The 24,863-nt window shown below is 37.1% G+C and overlaps 1 protein-coding gene and 1 long non-coding RNA gene across 4 annotated transcripts; one reads left to right on the top strand and one right to left on the bottom strand.

The window, feature by feature from the left end:
* Window positions 1–68: 68 nt before the first annotated feature.
* On the top strand, window positions 69–24,099 carry rfx7a (regulatory factor X7a). Of its 3 annotated transcripts, none has more exons than XM_046840865.1 (9): window positions 69–692; window positions 8,176–8,209; window positions 13,092–13,180; window positions 13,385–13,507; window positions 13,791–13,907; window positions 15,860–15,944; window positions 16,260–16,467; window positions 17,599–17,903; window positions 17,992–24,099. In XM_046840865.1, the coding sequence occupies exons 1-9, from the start codon at window positions 574–576 to the stop codon at window positions 21,394–21,396; spliced, it is 4,485 nt and encodes a 1,494-aa protein (XP_046696821.1). In that variant the 5' UTR covers window positions 69–573; the 3' UTR covers window positions 21,397–24,099. The 3 variants fall into 3 exon arrangements, with proteins under 3 accessions (XP_046696821.1, XP_046696822.1, XP_046696820.1); XM_046840866.1 differs by having other exon boundaries at window positions 13,382–13,507; window positions 17,599–17,876; XM_046840864.1 differs by having other exon boundaries at window positions 13,382–13,507.
* On the bottom strand, window positions 15,705–16,421 carry LOC124380100. Its single transcript, XR_006924603.1, has 2 exons — window positions 16,280–16,421; window positions 15,705–15,917 (listed from the first exon to the last, which is right to left on the bottom strand). It is a non-coding gene; the product is annotated as an uncharacterized LOC124380100 (long non-coding RNA).
* Window positions 24,100–24,863: the final 764 nt, after the last annotated feature.

Raw genomic sequence — 24,863 nt, 5'->3', positions numbered from 1 at the left:
ATTCAGTAATGATTGTGATTGCTCAAGCAGTAAAGGTTCAGCCTGTATAGATTTGATGACCTATGATGCCTATGTAGCTGTTTATTAGTGAATGTATTACTGAATTTCATGTTTTAAAGCGTATCACTTGAATTGTTGGAGTTGGAGAACTTTATGGAGAACCCCTATGCGGAATCGACTCCACTGGAATTAGAATCGATGCTTTAATGGGAATCGACTCGTTCCTGTTCGGAGAAGGTGCGTGACAGTGAAATGAAGCAGGTTGTATTGAGGGCTTCAGTCCGTCCCTCTGATCGTCTGCCTGCCTACTGGGTTTTAAAAAGCCACGCTGGAGGAAAATCCGCGCTGAAGCCATGATTTGGAAGCGCTCGGCGGCGGTCGGGAGCAGGAGTTCGGAGGAGCGACCAGGTTCCCCATCAGGACCGTAATGTAAATACCCAGGACAGTGCTGCTTCACCGTGGGGTTTCTCCGTGGTTCAGGTCGTGGCCTGTTTGTAAGGGATCTTCCCCCCCACACTCTTTTATTCCTCATCTTCATCATCTTCTTCATCCGTCCCGAATCTCATCACTGTGATGGCTGAAGAGCAGCAACAGCAGGGACAGCACCCTCAGCCCGGATCTTCTCTGCTTCCTACAGGACTGCAAGGAACAGAAAGCAGCGCACTCCAGCTGAAAATAAAGAACTCGATCTGGTGAGTGCACCTGCTGAGGTCAGTCGGATTTTAGGGATCTGCCATGTGAACTCACGTGGAGTGTGTTTCTGTTCCTAATGAACTACCCTGCTAACTAACCAGTAACTAATGAACTAACTAACCAGTAACTAACTAACTTACTAACTTCAGATGTTCTCGTTTCAGTTAAACTTTCTTCACGATGATTAGGGACTAATGTTGTTGCATTGCTGTGTTCACAAGTCATGCACGACCTCCTAGGCTTTATTTATGAAAGTGTGTGTGTGTGTGTGTGTGTGTGTGTGTGTGTGTGTGTGTCAAGTCAAGTCAAGTTAATTTCTATAGCGCTTTTCACAACGAATGAACGATGTGTATTTATCCCTGATGTGCAGCCATGGCGACTGTGGCAAGGAAAAACTTAGACAACAAGCTGCATGTTTTGGTCTTGACAGAACTGCTTCGTGCTCATCTCATGTTTGCCAGTGCAGGCTCATTAAGTCTCTAGACACCAGATGACGTCAACTCTTATTTGCTTATGCATTGATTCGTCAGGCTCATTTGCATAGCCAAAGACTTTACTTTAAAAGATAAAGATTTTTTTTTCTTATTTTTTCTTGCATTCCATTAGAATACAGTTATTTTAAAATGTACAGAATGCTCGTTTTTCTGTTTTCCTGTAATTTGATTGAATTGTGTAACACTGTGTTGAAATTGTGCAGTGCCAACTAATATACAGAGATTTTAAAATATACATTTATAACACATTTATAACATGTAAGTGTGCCTTTTTTAGAAATATTCATACATTAAACAAAAAAAAACAATAAAAGAGAGGTCATTGTGAACAGCTGTGATGAGTAATTGTTATTTGGGAACATCGATGAGTGCTCTACATTGGGAACATTGGTGGTGTGTGTTTGGTCACTGGGAACAGTGATGAGTGTTGTACATTGGGAACATTGGTGGTGTGTGTTTGGTCACTGGGAACAGTGATGAGTGTTGTACATTGGGAACATTGGTGGTGTGGTCACTGGGAACAATGATGAGTGTTGTATATTGGGAACATTGGTGGTGTGTGTTTGGTCATTGGGAACATTGGTGAAGTGTGTTTGGTCATTGGGAACATTGGTGATGTGTGTTTGGGCATTGGGAACATTGGTGATGTGTGTTTGGTCATTGGGAACATTGGTGAAGTGTGTTTGGTCATTGGGAACATTGGTGATGTGTGTTTGGTCACTGGGAACATTGATGAGTGTTGTACATTGGGAACATTGGTGATGTGTGTTTGGTCACTGGGAACATTGGTGGTGTGTGTTTGGTCACTGGGAACATTGATGAGTGTTGTACATTGAGAACATTGGTGACGTGTGTTTGGTCATTGTGAACATTGGTGGTGTGTGTTTGGTCACTGGGAACATTGATGAGTGTTGTACATTGGGAACATTGGTGATGTGTGTTTGGTCACTGGGAACATTGGTGATGTGTGTTTGGTCACTGGGAACATTAATGAGTGTTGTACATTGGGAACATTGGTGACGTGTGTTTGGTCACTGGGAACATTGGTGGTGTGTGTTTGGTCACTGGGAACATTGGTGGTGTGTGTTTGGTCACTGGGAACATTGATGAGTGTTGTACATTGGGAACATTGGTGATGTGTGTTTGGTCACTGGGAACATTGGTGGTGTGTGTTTGGTCACTGGGAACAGTGATGAGTGTTGTACATTGGGAACATTGGTGGTGTGTGTTTGGTCACTGGGAACAATGATGAGTGTTGTATATTGGGAACATTGGTGATGTGTGTTTGGTCATTGGGAACATTGGTGAAGTGTGTTTGGTCATTGGGAACATTGGTGATGTGTGTTTGGTCATTGGGAACATTGGTGACGTGTGTTTGTTGATTGGGAACATTGGTGATTTGTGTTTGGTCATTGGGAACATTGGTGATGTGTGTTTCGTCATTGGGAACATTGGTGACGTGTTTGGTCATTGGTACCATTGGTGATGTGTGTTTGGTCATTAGTACCATTGGTGAAGTGTGTTTGGTCATTGGGAACATTGGTGATGTGTGTTTGGTCATTGGGAACATTGGTGACGTGCGTTTGTTGATTGGGAACATTGGTGATGTGTGTTTGGTCATTGGGAACATTGGTGATGTGTGTTTGGTCATTGGGAACATTGGTGACGTGTGTTTGGTCATTGGGAACATTGGTGACGTGTGTTTGGTCATTGGGAACATTGGTGACGTGTGTTTGGTTATTGGGAACATTGGTGACGTGTTTGGTCATTGGTACCATTGGTGATGTGTTTGGTCATTGGGAACATTGGTGATGTGTGTTGGTCATTGGGAACATTGGTAATGTGTGTTTGGTCATTGGGAACATTGGTGACGTGTGTTTGGTCATTGGGAACATTGGTGACGTGTGTTTGGTCATTAGAACATTGGTGACGTGTGTTTGGTCATTGGGAACATTGGTGACGTGTGTTTGGTCATTGGGAACATTGGTGATGTGTGTTTGGTCATTGGGAACATTGGTGATGTGTGTTTGGTCATAGGCAACAATAGTGATGAGTTTTTGGTTGTTGGGAACAATGGTGATGAGTTTTTGGTTGTTGGGAACAATGGTTATGAGTTTTTGGTTGTTGGGAACAATGGTGATGAGTGATTGAACATTAAGATCAATGATGATGAATTGGTGAACTTTTCAGTGGGCCACAACCCAGAAAAAAAATCTGTAATTTATACCTAACAGTATATGTGGACACTGACTTACTGATAATTATGGCAGTTGTTTAAAAAGATCAGCAGTTAGATTTTTTTAATGTGCACTTGAAAACAGGGATCAGTTTTTTTGCAGCCTCCACCCAGTTCCAGCAGCAGCTTTGATTTTACATGTCGAGGCATGTTTCCAGTCTACAGCTGTGTAGTGCTTTTAGGCCAGCACACACTCTCCATCCTTTAACTCTGTTACATCGAGATTATTTATACATCCTATACTATTATTCATATACAACATTCACGGACAGTGTAAAAAGAAATGTTTTTTATAGAAAAGTGAAATTGTGGCTCGGCACATAGAATGAAGTGAATATTTGTACTCCCCTTTACAAGAGGAAAATAGTGAGTGTATTTACTTTAATGTGATTAATGTGGCATTTCCAATAGATATGTTTCCTTTGGACTTCTGTGATTCCGGTCTTAATTTTGCGTTGAGTTTTTGGTATTTATTCCTTATATAAAAGAAATATGACGGCATGTTTTGAAAGACTCAACAGTAGTCAAGTGGAATTATTTACCCTGTGCAGTGGTTGTTAAAGGTCAGCTAAAGCCCCAGTGTTAATTGATAGCCCTGTTCCGCATTTGGCATGCTGGCACGTCTGCCCGGGGTGGCTGGGAATGAGGGGCCATTTAGCACGCTCTAAACAATCCTGAAGAGCTTGCTAGGAAAGATAAGGCAGCATGCCAGGTCATCTTTACACATCTTTATACACATCTGCACGGGTCTGCACACATCTGTACAACTCTACATATCTTTGCACACCCCTACACATCTCTGCAAACCTCTACATATGTCTACACACACCTCTATACTATACACATCTGCACAAGTCACCTCTATACATTCCTCACATCTCTATTCCCCTCTTTACACCTCTTTACAGCTATACACATTACACCTCTACATATAATTGAACTGCTCTCTTTTTTTGCATGTTTCTTCGTATTTTCTTCTCATTCTTTGTAATTTTTTTGCTATTGCATTTTCTAATATTTTAAATGCTTTTAGTTTTTTCTTGCATTTTCTGACTGATTCCTTTAATTGAAAAGTTCATTATTTTTTAATAATTGTATTAAAAACATCTCAAAGTAGTCAGACTGCTGTATTTAGTTTATTATAGTTATTGTAAATTTTTCATGCATTTGGTTTATGTGTGCTGTGTGTGACCATTTATTATCATATAGGGAGAAATTAGGCTGAAATAGAAAATTATTATTATTATTATTATTTTTTTTTTTTTTTTTTTTTTTTATTATTTTTATTATTAGGGGTGTAATGGAACATGTATTTATACCAAAATATTCCGGTACAGGGCTACACACGTGTACTGAACACAAAACATTTTACGTGTGGAACATAGTTAAAATCTAAGTTTCCTAAGGAACATATAAAGTAGCGGACCGCAAGTTTGTTTGTTCTCCGCCTTACACTTTAAGCGCATTTCTTTTTAATTCTTTTGAAACTTAAAAGACATTCCCAACAATGCCTGGGGTATAAAAAAGAAAGTGTGGCCACTCACTTACCGGAAATAGGATTTGTTTTGCACATCAATATTGCTAGCTGCTACCAGGAAGTGGCTAGTTGTTAACACTCAAGATTTTTACAGTTATATGCAGCATACAACTTGCAGTCAAATGAAAAGTTCTGAAATCTATAGCGCTAGCATTAGTCACTAGCCACTTCCTCGTTGGCAAACTAAGACTAGCTCTATTGATTCTTACGTGTTTTATGTCCAAATTTAAGAATTCCTCTTAAGAGGAGAAAATCCTGACAATTCCACATATTGAGGGAGTGAATGAATGAAGAATGGAAGGAATAGTACATTTGTTGAAATATGCTAAAATAAGTAGAACAGTTAAGTAGCTCATATCTTTAGAAAACTAAATATTAAATGTAACACACACACACGCACACACACACACACACACACACACACACATACATATATATATATATATATATATATATATATATATATATATATATATATATACACACACACACACACACACACACACACACACACACACCTGTATTACTCAAATGGGGTCTAACAAATGTAAATTATTACATTTTTTCATTTATATAATTTTATTTAATTTAGTTCAATTTTACTGAATGTAATCAATATAAAACAATATTTAATCTTAAATTTAAACAATCTAAATGTAATCTAATAATATAATATTATATCTAATATAATATCCTAAAAAGGTTTATTGCATTAATTTTGATTTATTAATTTTTTTTATAAAATACAATAAAATATTGTTTAATATATTATTTAAACCGTAAATTTTGTGTACTGTTACACCCTTATATATACAGTGGGGCAAAAAATTGCCACCTATTGTGCAAGTTCTCCCACTTAAAAAGATGAGAGAGGCCTGTAATTTTCATCATAGGTACACTTCAACTATGAGAGACAAAATGAGAAAAAAAATCCAGTACTGTGTTACTGATGGTAGCCTTTGTTACTTTGGTCCCAGCTCTCTGCAGGTCATTCACTAGGTCCCCCGTGTGGTTCTGGGATTTTTGCTTACCATTCTTGTGATCATTTTGAGATCTTGCGTGGAGCCCCAGATTGAGGGAGATTATCAGTTATCAGTATGTCTTCCATTTTCTAATAATTGCTCCCACAGTTGATTTCTTCACACCAAGCTGCTAACCTATTGCAGATTCAGTCTTCCCAGCCTGGTGCAGGTCTACAATTTTGTTTCTGTTGTCCTTTGACAGCTCTTTGGTCTTGGCCATAGTGGAGTTTGGAGTCTGACTGTTTGAGGTTGTGGACAGGTGTCTTTTATACTGATAACGAGTTCAAACAGGTGCCATTAATACAAGTGGAGGACAGAGGAGCCTCTTAAAGAAGAAGTGACACGTCTGTGAGAGCCAGAAATCTTTCTTTTTTGTAGGTGACCAAATACTTTTTTTTCTCATTTTGTCTCTCATAGTTGAAGTGTACCTATGATGAAGATTACAGGCCTCTCTCATCTTTTTAAGTGGGAGAACTTGCACAATTGGTGGCTGACTAAATACTTTTTTGCCCCACTGTATGTAGGTGGAGCCATAAAAACATTTGTTGCTGATGTGCTACCTTCCTCTGTCTCAGAATTTAGGCTCTGCTTCACTGATAGCTCCACTCAAATGGTCATTTTAGCATGTGCATAAAGACTCCTGTAATAGGAGCCACAACATTTGGTTTGAGCGCTTGAGAATAGACCAATAATTAGCAAGCAGTAACCTAGAATCCACTTATCCTGTGTCCCCTTGGCTGTGATTTGTCCACCCCTCAAGGGTGTAGACTATTCTTAGGATTAAACATGACATCACTTATTGTTCAGGAAGAGAGAAATAATTCCATAAGAAAACAAGCCTCCTTGTTAAGAACACACCATGGAGCAGTCATTTATAAAAATATAATCCCTTTACATGCATTAATACAGATGTGTGTATCAGCTCAAAAATCGTTTACCCTCCATTTATTCTAATAAAAAACAACAGTTTGATTACCTGCCTATGATTTACATAACACAAGGCAAACGTTTCTATATATTCTTTATTTCGATAAATTTACAGGGATTTATTTTGATCCGATTTCATAAAGTTTTTGCCAGTAGCAAGTGAGAAAGTGTCTTTTGAAAGGTACTTTTCCTTGTCGCTTACCTGTTCTATTTGATTTGCAAGAAAAAGTACTGTAATTTTATATATATATATATATATATATATATATATATATATATATATATATATATATATATATAAACAACAATTAAATTCTCTTTTAATTCTGATTATATACCTTAGATTAAATATGCACAATAAAAGTTACGCAAGTTGGGTACAGTCATTGATATCACCCCAGCAACATGGAGTGGTAAAGTGTGGTACATTTATTTCCATGCGTTTCACTACATAAATGACCCAGAACAATGGTTTTCAATGACAAGTGATATTTGAAAGCAGATTTTCATAATTCTCTTCAAATAGCATATGATGGTGTGAAGCAACAAATACAAATGATTGGTTTGAATGATTCCTCAGACCAATCCTATGGCATGTTGGTTTTCCATGCACATTTTTACTTCAGATTGGTTTTCATTTTTGTATTCTCAGAAAAATATCCTGTTATGAACAACATTTAAAAAGCAAAATGAAGCTTGAAGGAAAGTAGAAGAGATTATTGGTTCTGTTGGTTTAACGTTTAACTAAACAAAATATGTAATGGGATGAAGTGTAATGGGATGTAATGGAATGCAGTTGATATATTTGATGCCAATTTGTTTACAAACAATATGAATGAGCTTGCATAAAGGTTTTTTTGCTTTTCACACCAGGGCTAGAATTTGTTATTTGCACTTAAACCACATTGCAGGACTAAATAAACTTTATATACACTTTAGACTCCTTAGTCTACACTTGTCTAATGTTACCATAAATCCACATTAAACCATGTGCCATTCCACAGCTGTATATAGATTGTATACAAGTTTATACCGGTTCCAGCCTCATCCTGTATGACTGCTGGGGTCTTGCTGTTTTGCAACTCTTTTTTTGTTTCAGCATGTGTTCCTGTGATTATATATCGGTATGACTCGGCCAGGGCTCGATTGGCAGCTGGGAGCATATTTCACATGCCACCGGTTTATTAATAAATAGGGCTTTAAGTGTTACTTCTGTTACGCTTGTGTCATTACTAATATACTTTTTCTGTCCCTTTTTTTCCCCAGCAAATCTATACAGTCGAAGGTGGACAGCATCTTGGTGAGTTTCCATGAATTTCAGATAATTAAACAGATGATCACGTGGAACAAAAAAAGCAAATTAATAATTATTCAATAAATTGAAACATGGATTTATCATTTTTATTATTTCATTGTAATACATTAAAACTCAAGAATCATCATATAGATATATGGTGTAAGTAAGTGTTAAAAGGTAGTATTTAAAGGTAGAATTAAAGTCTTTTTTGCAAATTGAAATTGTGAAAAAGTGTAAGAACCCAATAATCATTGAGGCATTGTACCACACACATGCATGTAAAATGGACCAAGTCTACAGAAGAAAAAGGGGAGAAATACATTAATAAATGGTCTTCTAGGGCTAAACACATTTGTCTAAAACAAATGTTTAAAATCACAATTTCACAAAATCTATAAAATAAATGAAACAATTGAGTTATGACTGAAAACCAGATGTTAAAAATCACTGCTTTTTTATCATTTTGGAAATACACAGGCTATAGTATGATTCTCCTCAAATCACATAATAAAACTTGAACAAAACCATTCTGTAGGAAAATAAATACAAATCGGAAAAAGACTACTGTGCTTTTATACCCCGAAACATTGTCAGAACGATCCTGTGAATATTGTCAGGATCTGTGCTATTACCAGCTCCATCCACATGATTCTTGGTTGTTTTGGCACCTTGGTAAAAAAGCTGTACCAAATTCAGCATCTGTGATTAGTTAAGATGCATTTGATGTGTAGGATTGGAGATATTTCACTTCACTGTCTGGTAGAGGCACTCTGTATGCAATGGTATGACATAAAGTGAAATGCTTTTTACAACTATCCAACTTGTAAACATAAAAGAAATACAATATAAGATAAAAATAAAAGAGTAAAGTCACGTAAAAATAAATAAAATAAGTATAAAAGAATATTAAAACACACACTCTATCAAAAAGTATACAGATGTATAAACATATATGAATAAAAAGAAGGGATGGATGGACATGTATGACAGAAGTACAGATTAAAGTGAATCAGTGTGATGTCATTGTCATTAAAGTGTATTAAGATGTAAGTTCAAAGTGAAGTGATGCTGTGCTAGTCCAGTTAGAGTTCCACTAGTGCAAGTGTGTGTGTGTGTGTGTGTGTGTGTGTGTGTGTGTGTGTGTTTTCATCACATCTTTGCTTACCATCTACAAAAATAGCAGCATGTTTGGCTCCAAGATGTCTGCATCCAGGGGCCATTTTTATTTATTTTTTTAACCCCCGCTACACCCATATGAGGTCAGCGGTAGATAAATTTAGGCTTTCGGTGTCTATCAGCCCTTTATGTAGAGACAAATAAAAAAACCTGAGATGGAACACCACGCTAATTAAAAAAAGATACATTTGGGGCAGCATGCCTTCTTTCTCACAGGAGAATTACTTGGCTGTGCTGATAGAAGAATCACGAGCCTTTGGATTGTGTGTATAAAATGTGTGAATAAACTGACATGAGACCCATTCAAAGACAAACACTCCAGACCATAATGCAGGTTTAAACACATTTCTTCTTCAATATTATTTTTTCATCATTTGTACAGGCAAGATGTACAAAATAAAAGACATTTGCACACATCATTTAGTTTACACAGTTCTTCCTATTAACTATGCACATGCAAGATGGGTTTATTCCGCATGTGATTGTGTATATTCAATAAAAAGGAACATGAAGCTCTGGTGTGGTGAAACAGCCAGCATAGTGCAATGTATGAGGGTGTGTGCAAACTAGAGCTGCATTATCTAGAGTACTAATATCAAAGGTTTCCCTTATTGCACTTACTGTGTAAAATTCCATGTAGCTCTCCAATGAAGCTCTTCATGTTGCACACCAATAACCTTGATTTTGCAAAATAGCCTATACTTTGTAACGTCACTGGATTGGTTTGATACGTGCAAGCTTTAACGTTTTTTGGTACATAACCAATTTCGTGGGGAAAAAAATCACTGATGTTCTATTAGGGTAGGCGAGATAATGTTGATCTAGCATCACTAGTGACTTTTTTATAGCTTAAGAGGCTGTTCGTCCATGCCATTTAAATACTACCAATTTGTTTTGATGCCATTTGCGTTTAAATTTTTGGCTGGTCCGTTTTAAGGTGTGTCTCTGACACACAACAGATTTTTCTCTCTGATGGAATACTGTATGGGCAGAAAGTGATCATAGTTGATAAGATCGTAACACATTTAGCTATTAATAGCTAAATGGAATTGCATTTGACACAGTAATGTGGCGAGGTGCATGTATTATGATAGGAATAATTTAAATGAGATGAGTAAATGATCTAAAATATCTTCAAGTTTTGGAACTATGATTATATTTCCTATATTTAATCCGAGTGTTACTATTAGATCTAGAGTGTGTCCACCATAACAAGTGAGCCCCAATACATTCTGATCTCTGCTAATCTAGAACAGACACTGTCACTGTTGTCAAAGGGTCTTTAGGATTATTCAAATAAATATAAACATCACAGACATTCAATACTAATCTAAAGAAAGAAAAATATCCTTCCAAATTCACCAAGTAATTTCAGGATTTGAAAAAATATTTTTTAGCAGAATTTAATGGGTAGACTTATTTTCTTTGGCTACATTTATCATGTTAGTGTAAAGATCTTCAAACGTTGAATTTATGTCTAGGTCTTTGTTTGACACTTACATTATCGTTATAAATAACTGCGACACCTCTTCCTCCGCCAGTTGGACAGGGCAGATGCCTGTAACAGCAGACAGGGAAGTGAAAGACAACAAAGATAGCAGAAAATGATTGATGTAGTAGAAAAAATACTCCAAATATATAGCAGTAACACAGGCACGACACTCTGCAAATTATTCTTACCGCATTCACAAAATCTAAATGCCCTTGAATGCTTTTGAAATGAAACGACATGAAATTATTTTCTGTTTATTCATAATGTGTCCAATCCCTGACCCTGAAACACTGTAAAACCCTTTAATATCAGCATCAATGTCTTCTTTTCATGATTAAGTTAATGAATACTGAACGTTTTTCCAAATAGTGAAGACCTGTGTGTTGATGCTGTTTCGTTCTTTAGACGATCAATAACAGCAAGTCTTTATTGTAGTGATTTGTGGAGTGAGAGTGTGTGTCAGGATCTGCATGTGCTGGAGAGAAATGCAATGAGAGAGAGAGAGAGAGAGAGAGAGAGAGAGAGAGTTTGTGTGCATGTGTGCGTGTGTATGCACGCACTACCTTTTACTCACACAGAATTTCAATCAGCTCTGCTGCACCATGCCATCTTTCAAATTCCCTTTGAAGAGGAGTAAAGTCAGGGGAGAGGACGAAGATGTAGAGACGGCTCTTACATTTTTAATGCCATTACAAACCTCTGAGCAGGCGTGTGTGAAAGACAGAGATAAAGAGGGATAATTGTTCATTTCCTTGGGCTGAATGATCTGCCTGTGTATGTGTTTGTGTGTTTTTATTCCCTGTTTTGGTCCTATTCATATAGGAAGCCGGAAAGATTTTTTTTAAGTAGTATGTGCTTTTCGTACAAAACAGTGATTTAAAAATAATTGGCACGTTCAATATAAATATTTGGGGTAGCGTTCCCTCTTCTACCATCAGAGTCTCTTTCTTTAATATCAAACATGATTTCAGAGACCCGTGAATAACCTTTAAAGATCCTTCACCCTGTGTAAGAAAAATGCATATAATGGGATTAACAGATACAAGCATTCATGCATCATCTGCACAGAAAATACAGCAGAAATCTAACTCCATGCCCTCTGGTCATGCCTAGCTATAGACATCTTTCCAAAAACTATATATACACATTTTTGTGTATTTTGTGTATTTTAAATAGTGCTTATTTATACATACAGTATATCTCCACCACTCTGTCTACTTCAGGATTCCTTAAACATTAATCTTCCAAACAGAAATTTGGCATTGTTATATGTTGTGCTGCCTGTTGCCAAGAAGACTATCTGCTAAATTGGAAAACTCACAATACAATGAGCATCAGACTACTGGCTAACATTTTGAAGGATTGATATCCATGTACAATCTTTATCCACTATTTATTTTTATAGTGTTTCACAGTTTCTTCCAGATCCACAGTTTCATCCACAGAGTTTATCCCCCTGTGGATGTATGTTGTGGTCATTATCCGAGGCTACGTATCAACCTCATGGCAGAGGCAACCATGTTTTAGATCATAACATCCTGGTGCTTATTGTGTTTGTTTATTATAAATGATAATGATACTCATATTCTAGTGACAAAACTATATATATATACAGTACAGACCAAAAGTTTGGACACACCTTCTCATTCAAAGAGTTTTCTTTATTTTCATGAAAATTGTAGAGTCACACTGAAGGCATCAAAACTATGAATTAACATGTGGAATTATATACAATACAAAAAAGTGTGAAACAACTGAAAATATGTCATATTGTAGGTTCTTCAAAGTAGCCACCTTTTGCTTAGATTACTGCTTTGCACACTCTTGGCATTCTCTTGATGCCTACTTTGAAGAACCTACAATATGACATATTTTCAGTTCACTTTTTTGTTATGTATATAATTCCATGTGTTAATTCATAGTTTTGATGCCTTCAGTAAAAATTATATTATATCAAATTTCTTAATTTTTTGTTGTCTGGATTTTGTTTCTTATTACTCCAGATTTTCAAAATCAAAGTTTTGGACTTGTGTTATGTTTTTGTTAGATCACATTTGCTATAAATAGATAAATAAAGAGACATATATTAAAATATAGGCATTTTACTGTAGATATTAGATATTGTTATACTGTAAATATTGAATGTGCATATCAAAAAGGGACAAAAATGATCACATTCTCCTTTTCACTCTCTTTTCATTCCATGTCCTTTTGCAGCAAGATGTGGAGAGGTTTACAGACATTGAGAAACTTTACCTCTACCTCAAGCTGCCCTCGGGCCCCAGCAGCAGTGGCAGTGACAAAATGTGAGTGTTTTCACAAAAGTACAGTTACACATTGTGACAATGTTAAATACATTTTACTGTCTGATCATCACTCAGTCAGGTGGTTCTTATATTAATATATTAACATGCAACCCATGATGCAGGTGTGTGCTGAATGACATGATGTCTGTTAGAACCACAACAAAAAAAAATTGTAAAACAGCGATGATGTTGTATCTCCAGCAGTGAACAAAGCTGTGTTTCTTCGAGCCGGATGCAGCAGATGCATGCGTTCAGCTGGATTCGGAATCACCTGGAAGAGCACACAGATACCTCGCTTCCCAAACAGGAAGTCTTCGATGAATACAAGTGAGGAATTATCACAAAACAAATGATTTAAATAAATATAATTAATAAATGAATAACAGGTTATAAGGAGGAGATATTTTAATATATAAAAGATTCCTAACATTTCTCTATATTAATGTTTTTATATACATCATGGTTCTGGAACACCATGAGAGACAATGTTACGTTAATGAATGTAATGGCTCATTCAATTATTCAAGATGTTTTGTTTACCATCAAAAAGTTTGTATAGTCAGGTTTTATTTCTATATATTTTTTCAAACTACGTACATATATTTTTCAGGAGCTATTGTGACAATCTGGGCTATCACGCTCTCAGTGCTGCCGACTTTGGAAAAATCATGAAGAATGTTTTTCCCAACATGAAGGCGCGCCGGCTCGGCATGAGGGGCAAATCCAAATATCCTTCTCTGAAACTGTTTGTTACCATCCTTTTGAACTGTCAGACATCTGTTGTTGTAGTTCATGCACTTCCTAAATATAGATGAGGAAAATTGAATAAAGCGTCAACGTGCTGCTGTCAGACAGAGTGGCAGTAGGAATGTTTCTGACCTTCAGGAAGCGTTCTCTACTGCGGCTCCTCTTTCACATACGACACTCTTGGGCATTTCACAGATTATTTATATATTCTTCCTTAAAAACCCCAAACAGCTTTAGACCCTGAATTATCAATGCGTGTTTTATTAAATCCTTTGAACAATAATGATCAGATATGTGTGCGATAACATCAGGGTTAAAAGTGCATACACAAATAGAGACTATTTATATTTCCTCAGTGGTGCTGTTCCAAAATAATTCTAGTTTGTTGATGACGGTTGCCAGAGAAACGGATATCTAATACATGTAGCAATCTCCCTCAACCCCCTTTACGAAATCAAACCCATCTTCATACCAACACAGAACATTTTGAACTTTTCTTTCTGTAAAGAGCTTACACATTTCCATGTTCATTCTGCGTTTCTATTTCCCAGTACTGCATGGAGCTACTGAGTAATAAAGTTACATATTGCGTAATACAAAAACAGAAGCAAGTGTGACAAGAGTCTCCAGAGAAACTGTGGCGGATTTTCATGATGCTCTGAAATACAGGGCAATTCGTTTTTAAAAAGCAAGTAGTTGTCACACCAAATATTGACTCTGTGTATTACTTTTTACTGTTCTTTATAATGGGCTCTTCTATGGTTCAATTTTTAATTTGTTCATTTTCGAATGTGTCTTTGCTTCACGGTGTTTCTTTACATTTTGTACATTACTACTACCGTATTTTTCGGACTATAAGCCGCTACTTTTTCCCACGTTTTGAACCCCGCGGCTTAAAGAACAAAGTGGCTTATTTATTAATTTTTCCTGGGTTTTTCCCGGTTTCACAAACTTCAAGCCAAAAACCTGAACTCCATAACATTAGACCAATGAAATTTCCAAACGCACGACGATGCCAAAAGATAAACTCTCGAGAGAAATAGTTGTGGAAGGAAGGAGGGAGACAGTGAACAATGACTTACTTGGTAGGCTACTGTTTAGATACTGGGTCATGGGAGAGCTCACTAACTCCAGTTGCAACAGAAATCATATAAGCACAGACAGGTTTCCAAAACTCGTGCTTTTTAATTTTTTTTGGAAACAGCGTTACGTGTTAGTCAAAGAAACTTAGAAATGAGCATCAGAAAATAATGACATGTTCCTCGTCTTGCACACATGCAGTAATAGCAGGAAAATGCGGCAGCAGGCTGTTCCCAAAATACCGCTCTGCTCCTAAAGGAAGCGCAACATATTTTACCCGTTACACCGTGTGTAACGTGTCTTTCGTTAAAGCCTGTGTAAAGTTCATTAGTGTAGACACCTGGGGCTTTTAGACAGGTGCGGCTTATTTATGTTAAAAATAAAATTTTTGTAAAATTCAGTGGGTGCGGCTTATATATGGGTATATATTGTATATGGATTCTTTATAGTCCGGAAATTACGGTATATATGTAAAAATTGGCCTGTAAATTTCCAAGCCTTGATGTTGTCAGCCAGTAAAAGATTTAAAAGCAGGCACACAGGATGGTCTCTTGTGTCTGTATAGATAATCCTAACTGATGTACACATTTAAAAAAAAATAAACACCATCCTGACCAATAAATTCTAGACAATCATGTTAGCAGTTAGGTTTAGCACAGAGGTTTGTCTCGTCTTAATAACAATGAGGTATACAAAGTTTGCATTCAATGAGCACTTCTTTTTTATTTTGGAGCATTCCAATGGTGTGCTTTTTAAAGCTAACTTTATAAAACCTTTTTTTTTTGTCACATGCATATCAAAATGAAAATGTGCAGAAACTGAGAAAACATTTTTGCCTTAACACCTGCTCACATACTGCTATAGTGGCCTGAGGAAGAAGCCATTCATTCACATGCCGTCTCTTCCAAATCTGGATGTACACAAAACAGGAGATGGGGTAAGATTGTTTGTGCATTTATATAAAAAAAAGTATAAAGCCCTTAATTTAATCTTTAAAATTGTATCTTAATTATTTAGCACTGTAATATTAAGAGTTTAGATTAGATTACATTAGCTTGGTAAGTGCCTGAGTACAGGTACTAGTACTAGTAGTTAACTGCAGAGTAAGCAGATAAAGGAATATACACAATGAGATTAAGAGCAAAAATATAAATATGGTAATCAATATTTTCTACATTTTTGATTAATTTCATTCAGTGCATGTCTATGTTCACTTCATTGTATGTCTGTCTCTCTCTTTTTTATGTGGCAGTGTGAGGGGTTTGAACTTACTGGGCAGAACTCCAGCGGGGAGGATGAGGTTCGCTCTGCTGCCTGTGATCTGGTGTGTGAGTGGGCTCAGAAAGTGCTGAGTCGGCAGTTTGTTAGTGTGGAGGACCTGGCACGCTTCCTGCTGAACAGCCACTACATCAGCACCAAGTCTGTTGCTGCTCTCACTGTAATGACAGGATCTCCTTCAGGTGTGGAGCACTTGTCTAAGACCAAGATTTACCTTTATACAATACCTCCCTCTGTTGGTGTGAAACACAATATCGGTATATAGGATTGTATGTTTTCCCCTAATTATTTCATAGCCAATATGCTGATATTTTAAATTTACCACTTAAAATGGATCCAATGAACACCAAACCCTAATAAATATTATTATTATAACTATAATATTATTAGTTTTTACTGTCACGGATCATCACATATTTCAATTAATTCAAATATGTACCATTTCATTCATTTATTAGAACCATTTTGTTTCATAACACATGTAAGCTGTGAACTTGCCACCAAAAGAAGCCAAACCAGGTGCCAAAAGATTTTTTTCAGGGTAAAAGAAGGGGGTTAAAGTTAACAATAGGAACAAAATTATAACATATATAACATATATGCAGTGTTGCAGTGAACTGCTGGTCTCAGTTTCTGACATGATCAGAAATTATACACAAATGCTGTTTTTTTCCTACGTTGTTCTGTGCACCTTTAAACAAATTGAGGTGTTGAATTTCTCTCTACACATGTTTAAATACTGGAAAAGAAAATTTAAATTAACCAGGATTCTAGACTTTCAAATATAATCGATTTTACTGCTTCCAAAAAATTCGATGAAATAACAAATTGATTATTTTACAGTTTTCCAAAATAAAACCAAAAAAAACAAGGGATATTTCTGCACACCTTGCAGGCAAGGTATCTTTGTGTAAATAAAATTAAAATAACTTTTTGCTACTTAACTTCTATTAAGAGGTCAATCTGTCTGATGTACTGTGATTCATTTGCTCATTTTATTTAGCATTGCAAATGTGAAAACATTTTAAAACTGCTTTGTGATCACGTACATTGTACAGATTTCCTCGTTTTGGAGAACCCCCTGTCCAGCACACTTGTTTTAACAATCTGCTAATTAACAGTCCTTCATAGGTTGAAGTGGTTGAATTATAGCAGGGAAACTATCATCAATTGCAAGACATGGGGTTCCCCAACAGGGACAGAGGGTTTTGTAACCATTGTGTGTTAATTGTGAATTCCAACATGATATACATTTTAAATTGTAAGTTAGCAGTAAAACATTTGATTAACAGAGTTTATCTTGATGTTCGTAGGGGCCCCAATGTCTGCTCAGTCATCTGCATTCATGCCCACAGCTGATGCACACTCATTCCAGCCTCAGGTGAAAACACTGACATCCCCTTCTATCGATGCCAAGCAGCAGCTCCAGAGAAAGATCCAGAAAAAGCAGCAGGAACAGAAACTTCACTCCCCGCTTCCTCCTGAAGCTCAGGGAAGAAGGGCAGAAAGGGTCACTACTCCATGTGCAAGCACAGGAATCCCATGTGGAAGCCCCGCCTTACTTTCACCACAGCCCACCATCGGCATTGTGGTAACCACAGTTCCTAGCCCAGTTACGGTAACTACTTCAAGTTGTATAGCCAACTGCATAGACGTACAATTTAGTCACATTATTGATCTAATGTTCATTCTGCTTTGTTGTATAGGTTCAAAGAAGTAGACAGCTAATGTCTCCCAGCCCTGTTCCGGTGGCAACAGCGGAAAGCAAGGTGCTCCCTGTCAATTTTCAGATGGTCACCCAATCTGTGCAGCCAGTGAACCGTTGTCCAAAGACCCCTCAGAATGTCACTGCAAGTCCTGTTGGTGATCGTCCAACTCGCCATCGCTACCCCCAAATACTGCCTAAACCAGTGACAACTAGCGCAATCACGCTACGTTCACCTTCTGCACTTCTTATCACTAAAAGCTCCATTAAAACTGTTGTACCAACACCTAAGGACAGTTCCATGAACCTCGTGAAAATGACTGCCATATCTCTGGGGCCCAGCAACAGCACCACCAGCACTACTGCCACCACAGCTAGGCCTGCCTCTGCTGGAATCACCAGCCATAGTGATGACCTACAACCTCTTACACATGTCCGTAGTGGCTCCATAGCCGCAATGCCATTGACACTATCAAAGCCAGGACAAACAACCACAACACCAGCAGTCAACATCGAGATGGATGTTGTTGATGCTGCAGTGCGAGCTAGAGAAGCACAGGGTGGGACAACTGCTGGGGGTACTCAAGTAGAAAGAGTACTTAAACCCAGAGCTGCAAGTGTGCCTACACCTCTAGCTAAAATGTCTGCAGAATCGGACAGGCAATCAGGGAACAAAGTTAATGGTCTTTTGCTCCCTATTAAGAACAATTTTGTGGCTGCCAGCAATAACAATCCAATTAACAGCACCATATATAAAGACCTAGGCGGTCAAAGAACCAGCAGTGTTTCAACAACAAATAGTAGCACATACATGACACCACCCAAGGATGCACCACACAAGGAGATGCCGTCTCCCAGCCCTCGCAAGAGACAAGGATTATATCCAGATCCAAGTCTGACACCTGTCAAAAAAATTTATATTTCCGAGGGAAATGAAGATGCACAATTGTCTATGAATATTGCAGAAAAGAATGTTTCCAGGTCAGAGAGTCCTGTTGAACCAGAAAGTAAACTTACTTCAGCTGCTGGAAAAGTTATGGTGAAGCATACCTCCAGTGATACTACCCATATCCCTGCATTTTCTGATAGTCCAATTGGAAATACTGACTTCAAGACTGTTGGCAGGTCCCAAAGCATCTTGCAGGGACAATGGGAAGGATCCTCGGCTAATGTAAAAAATACCACTATGGGTACCACAGCTGTGAGTGGCCCTTGCCAAGATTGTCAAGTAAGGAATACAAGCTTTCAGACCTTTAACAGACCACGAAGCATTTCCCAAGGACAGTGGCAAGGGTCTTCAACTAACATGAACAGCAAGCCAATAGCTTCTCGCACTGTTAGCGCCCCAGGTCAGGCATTGCTACAAAACAAAAATACTCAATTCATGCAGTCTAGCTCCTCTGCAGTATGTGATCTGAATGCTGTGCTTTGGAATAATGATCAGCATGATGTCAATCAGCAACAAATTTATTCACAGCAGGGCACTGTAAAAAACAAGCACCACATGTCTAGTGCTGTTATGGAGCCTCCTGTGATATCTCAACCTACTGCCACAGGCCAACTGATACAGATGACTTCTGATATGGTGGGACATGTCTCATCTCAGCCCCATATGGGTTACTTCCCATTTAATGATGATGATATGACTCAGGACAGTATTGTAGAAGAACTAGTTCAGATGGAAGAACAGATGAAAATGCACAGTTCCATGCAGAGCTTTGACAACTGTGTGGATATGGCAATACCAAGTCAACAGCCTGCAATGCAAAACATGATATCCAGTCATCGGGCCACCCCTTCTTGCTACAATTTGGCCAACACTAGCAGGACACCTATCCACACCCCCACCCAAGGCACAGAGATGATAGGAGTGGGGCAGGGTTTGACCCGTGAGAGCCCCTGTTCACATTTTGCACCTACCACCCCTGTGGACAGTGCTCTGGGAAGCAGCTGCCAAACCCCAATTGGAACACCACATTCAAACTGCAGTAGTGGTGTTCCACCCAGTCCTGTTGAGTGTAGGAACCCATTTGCCTTTACCCCTATCAACTCCAGCATCACAAGTTACCATGACGGAAGCACTATTTCATCCAGTCCAGTCAAGCCGATGCAAAGACCAATGGCCACCCACCCAGATAAAGCGAAGTTGGACTGGATGAATAATAACTACAATAGCAGTAGTAGCAATTCTAGCAATGGAATTAATATTCTGCCAAACTACCAGAATCTGGTAGATAACCAGTTCAGAAAACCTCACGCTTTTGCCATTCCTGGCCAGACATATCCATCACCAGTCAGGCACCATGACATACACATAAGTCGCTTGACACCTATTTCACCAGTCCAGCAGCAGGTGGCTAGCATGGCAAACCTTAACAAACAGGAGGGATTTGCTGTTCCAGCCCCTCTTGATAACAAAACCAGTACTTCCTCTGCGTCATTCCGCTGCCGCAGTGTCAGCCCAGCAGTCAGGCAGCGAAACCTAAGTGGAACCCCAAATCCCAATGTCCGCCGTTATGTGGTCTCTCCTTTCAATTCACCAGTGACACCGGAAGTGCTGAATATCTTCGCTAACAGTCAAGCAAATACTAGCGTTAGTATTTGCATGGCGCAGAGGAGTCAGTCAGTGCCACTTACTGTGATGATGCAGACAGAAGTAATGCCTATGCAAGCCAGTGGTCAGACAAACAACCCTAAAAACATTACGAATGTCCTGCTCAACAAGATGGATAGTGATGGAGATAATGTCGTACGTGGACTTGGCATGAACAATATGCCATCCAGTTACACTGCTCGTATGAACCTCTCACAAATTCTGGAAGCATCCCCTGTTCCTGGTTTTCCTTCCAGTGCCATTAACTCGGCTGGCTCCTCGGCTTACAAATACACAAAGCCTGCTTATCTCATGAAGAACAATGGAGGGGAGCAAATAAGCTTCTCAAGGGAGACTCAAGAGCAGTCAGTCTTAGAAGAGAACAAGCAGCTGTTTGAAGACCAGCAAAATCAGGTCTTGATGGTTCCACCACAGCATGGCCTCCAGCAACATCAGCACCAGCAGTCTTTCCTTTTCAGTACAACTGATAAAGACTTGTTAGATGAAGACTTAAACACTGTCTCACAGCTTTCAGGCCAGGGAACCAAACTTGGCACTGTGGGTTCAGAGTTTCCGAGTGATATGCAACTGACCTCTGAACTCTCCAGTAGCATGAATGATTTAAACTCTTTAGATGCAAACCTTCTTTTTGATCCAGCATCAAGTCAGCAGCAAGTACAGTATGAAGAACAGACACTGGAAGAACTAAAGAATGACCCAATTTTTCAACAGATTTGCAGCGACACTGTAAATTCTGCTAGTTTTGATTGGTTGGAGAGCAAGGACCAGGCAACAGTGGAAATGTTGGGTTAAATAGTAGTTTGCATTGTTTTAATAGCTGATGTTTTTATTTATCTATAAGTGTTTTAGTTTACACAAAGCAGTGTTGCAGTGAATTGCTGGTCTCAGTTCCTGAAATGAACAGAAATTATCCACAAATGTTTTTTTTACCTAAGTTGTTCTGTGCACCTTTGATCAAATTGAGGTGTTGAATTTCTCTCTACACATGTTTAAATACTGGAAAGGGAAAATTAAAATAAACCAGGATTCTAGTCTTTAAAAAATAATCAATTTTACTGCTTCCTAAAAATTATGTAAAATAACAAATTGATTATTAAACAGTTTTCCAAAATAAAACCAAAAAAACAAGGGATATTTCTGCACACCTTGCAGGCAAGGTATCTTTGTGTAAATAAAATTAAAATAACTTTTTTTTTAATGCTTGCTACTTAACAAACTTCTATTAAGAGGTCAAGCTGTCTGATGTACTGTGATTCAATTGCTCATGTAATTTAGCATTGCAAATGTGAAATAGGTGCTTCCAGGTACATAAATGAATTACAATATAGTAATGAAAAAATAAATGTATCATAAAATGTAGGAATATAACATATAAGATGATTATGCCTGTTGTCTTTTATATAATGTAATTATATTGTGAAACTTACATATAAATATTTAACAGTGGGAATTGGCATTTAAACAAAATACAGTGCGTAGTTTTAATGATTTAAAGTCCAAAAGTATTGGCCTTATGAAAATAATTGGCATTCTGATCATTGTAATTTCATTATTTATTTGAATTCATGCATAATTACATTAATTTTATATCTCAGGGTTCCCTAAGTTCTAGCTGAGAGATTCAATTCAATAAATGATGCATTTAACCAGTAGGGTTTTATTAACAATCATTAAGACGCTTAAATGTTGTTCATTTTAAGGGCATGAAAGAAAAAGAAACATGTAATGTTCTTAAAGTTTTAATCCGCACTTTTAACACTGAAGCATGTGCAGTCACACAATAAATGTTTTTATTTATTAATTTTTTTGTAAAACCTTTATACTTATAACCAGTTTTAGTGATTGTTACAAAGTACGGTCCTCTCGAGTAGCAAATCCAGTCTAGATCCAGTTTGGATAAAATGCAAAATTAGGTCTCAAATAACGTTAAGGAATTTAAAATGTTTTTACTTTGGATGTGATCAATCTAGAAATGTTATTACCTATGCATTTTAAATCAGTTGATTTCCTATTTTTTTTTACAATTGAATACATAAACTTTAAATTTTTTGTAAACTTTTTACATCTTCGATGTTTTGCAAAAGAAAAAAAACAACATTTATATCAAGTGGATTGATTTGTCATTATAAGAAGTGCAATGTTTGCTGAATATTTTTTAATGTTACCAATGTGTGACTTTTGGTTTAGTTACTATGCACTCTTACAGAAATAAGATTTGATGATTACCACTGTGTCAAGCTGTGAACCCTGGAATTTGAGCATAATCATAGCTAACAAAATTACTGGGCTCAAATAATGCCAATGCTTATATACACTCTATAGAGAAGATTGTGTAGAAATGGTATATAGCATGCAGCTAATTTTCTTGTGCCTGATGTAAAAATACAATATACATTTTTTGCTCACCATATTACATCTCAGCCTTACTGCCCCTCCAAACCAAAGAAAAGATCTGGAAATTAAGGGGATTTTTTTATTTGGAGATTTTATACCTTTATTTACTAATTTAAAAAATTTAAAAAATTTGTTTTGCAGCGTTTTTATAGGCACTCGATTGTTTTTGTAATTTGTAACATGAAATTTGCCATGTAGCACTAAAACTTACTAAAAGAATGTGTAAAGAACACACTACTTATATATTAACTAGTATAAAAATATGCAGTGCAGAAGACTGTTAAAGTAATCCAATAATTTTAAGCGTGTTTGTATATATCAAACTTGTATGTGAAGAATTACAGGCACTGTTTAATGTTATATGTAGATGTAGTTATCGTTGTGGTCGTCGTAGTTATTAAACTTGTATTTATCAGAAGCCAGCAAATATGCAGCGTGCCAGGAGATTTAATCTTCATGTACAAAAGTTTATTGCATGTTTCTATGTAGTTTGTTTGTTTGTTTGTTTATACTATGTATATTAAGAACAATGAGAAAACACAGTGTATGATTAAAGGTGTTATGTCAGGAGACATATCTTTCTGTCATGGACAAGGATATGAATCTGGAAATCCAACATCTTAAATTGGTCCAAGCTTTAGAGGTACATTATTATATTGCACTAATTTGTTTGTTCGAAACAATTAAAAAAAGACCCCAAAAGTTTATTCTAAGTGCTTTTAAACCCCAAGATTCAAACAACAAAAAATGTGATTTGAACAAAAATTGTGTTATAAAACACAAGGCAATTTCTTTTCTTACTATTTTCTTTCACTTTTTAAAAGACTCAGTGAGTTTATGATTTCTGTCTCTATAATCCTCATTATATATGATTACATTTATTATTATTATCAGTGTAGCTGATGTTTATTCGATCCAGAAGTGTGTCTATTATTCTGTGATCTAACTTCTTTTATCTTTACCTTTTTGTGGTGTTAAACTTTGTACATCAGACTTCCTTTAGTTGACATTTTGGAAAGTTTTTTTTCCCTCTTCATTTTTGCATTGAAAGCAGTCACTGACTTATTTTATGTGACTAATAAACATTTTGTAAAGTATCATAAAAAAGTGATTTGTGCTTTTTCCCTCCGGTGTTAAAAAAATCATTACTTTATTTAAAAGTAAGGGGAAAAAAAAGGGGAAAAAAAAGACATTTTTAGAATGTGTTGCCTAATTCAGTCGAACTCATGCATTGAACAGGGATCTGAATTTCAAACATGTTTGGGTTTTTTACACTTTTAGAGTCTGGTTATCTTTTGGTAAGAGCTTTTAAAATGTATGATTTATTTACTTATTATATTTGTCAATATGGACAAGTCCATCCCAGAAACATTAGTACATCAGTCTTCAACTACAGGAAGAAATGTCCTGCTAATGCTATTTCATTAACCTCTATGGGCTGTCTAAAAAAATCTTTTTATTAGTCTGGTGTGTGTGTGTCTGTGTGTGTGTGTGTGTGGGGGGGGGGGGGGGGGGGGGATGCATAAAATATATGAAAAATCAGCCGGCATCATCTCTGTTGTTTAACCATCGTCTTTACATATTAGCTGAGCCCATTATACGGAGATCATATCTGGCAAAAACAGTGAGGCCTCTTTCAGACTACAAATCTAAGGTGGACATTTGCACCTTTGATCAACTCACATGTGTGTGTGATCAGTCACACACACAATCTAATCCATTTTCTATCAAGTGTTATGCATTCTGATCAAACTTTATTCTAAACATAATCCCAAAAAAATCCTTATGCAAATAAATGCAACAATTAATATGTGCATAATAATCTATCACACGATCTGGTCTCATTTTGTGCATGACTTGGCTAT

This window comes from Silurus meridionalis, chromosome 26, assembly GCF_014805685.1.
Source record: "Silurus meridionalis isolate SWU-2019-XX chromosome 26, ASM1480568v1, whole genome shotgun sequence".
Classification (NCBI taxonomy): domain Eukaryota; kingdom Metazoa; phylum Chordata; class Actinopteri; order Siluriformes; family Siluridae; genus Silurus; species Silurus meridionalis.
This window is presented reverse-complemented; position numbering and strand designations above follow the sequence as displayed.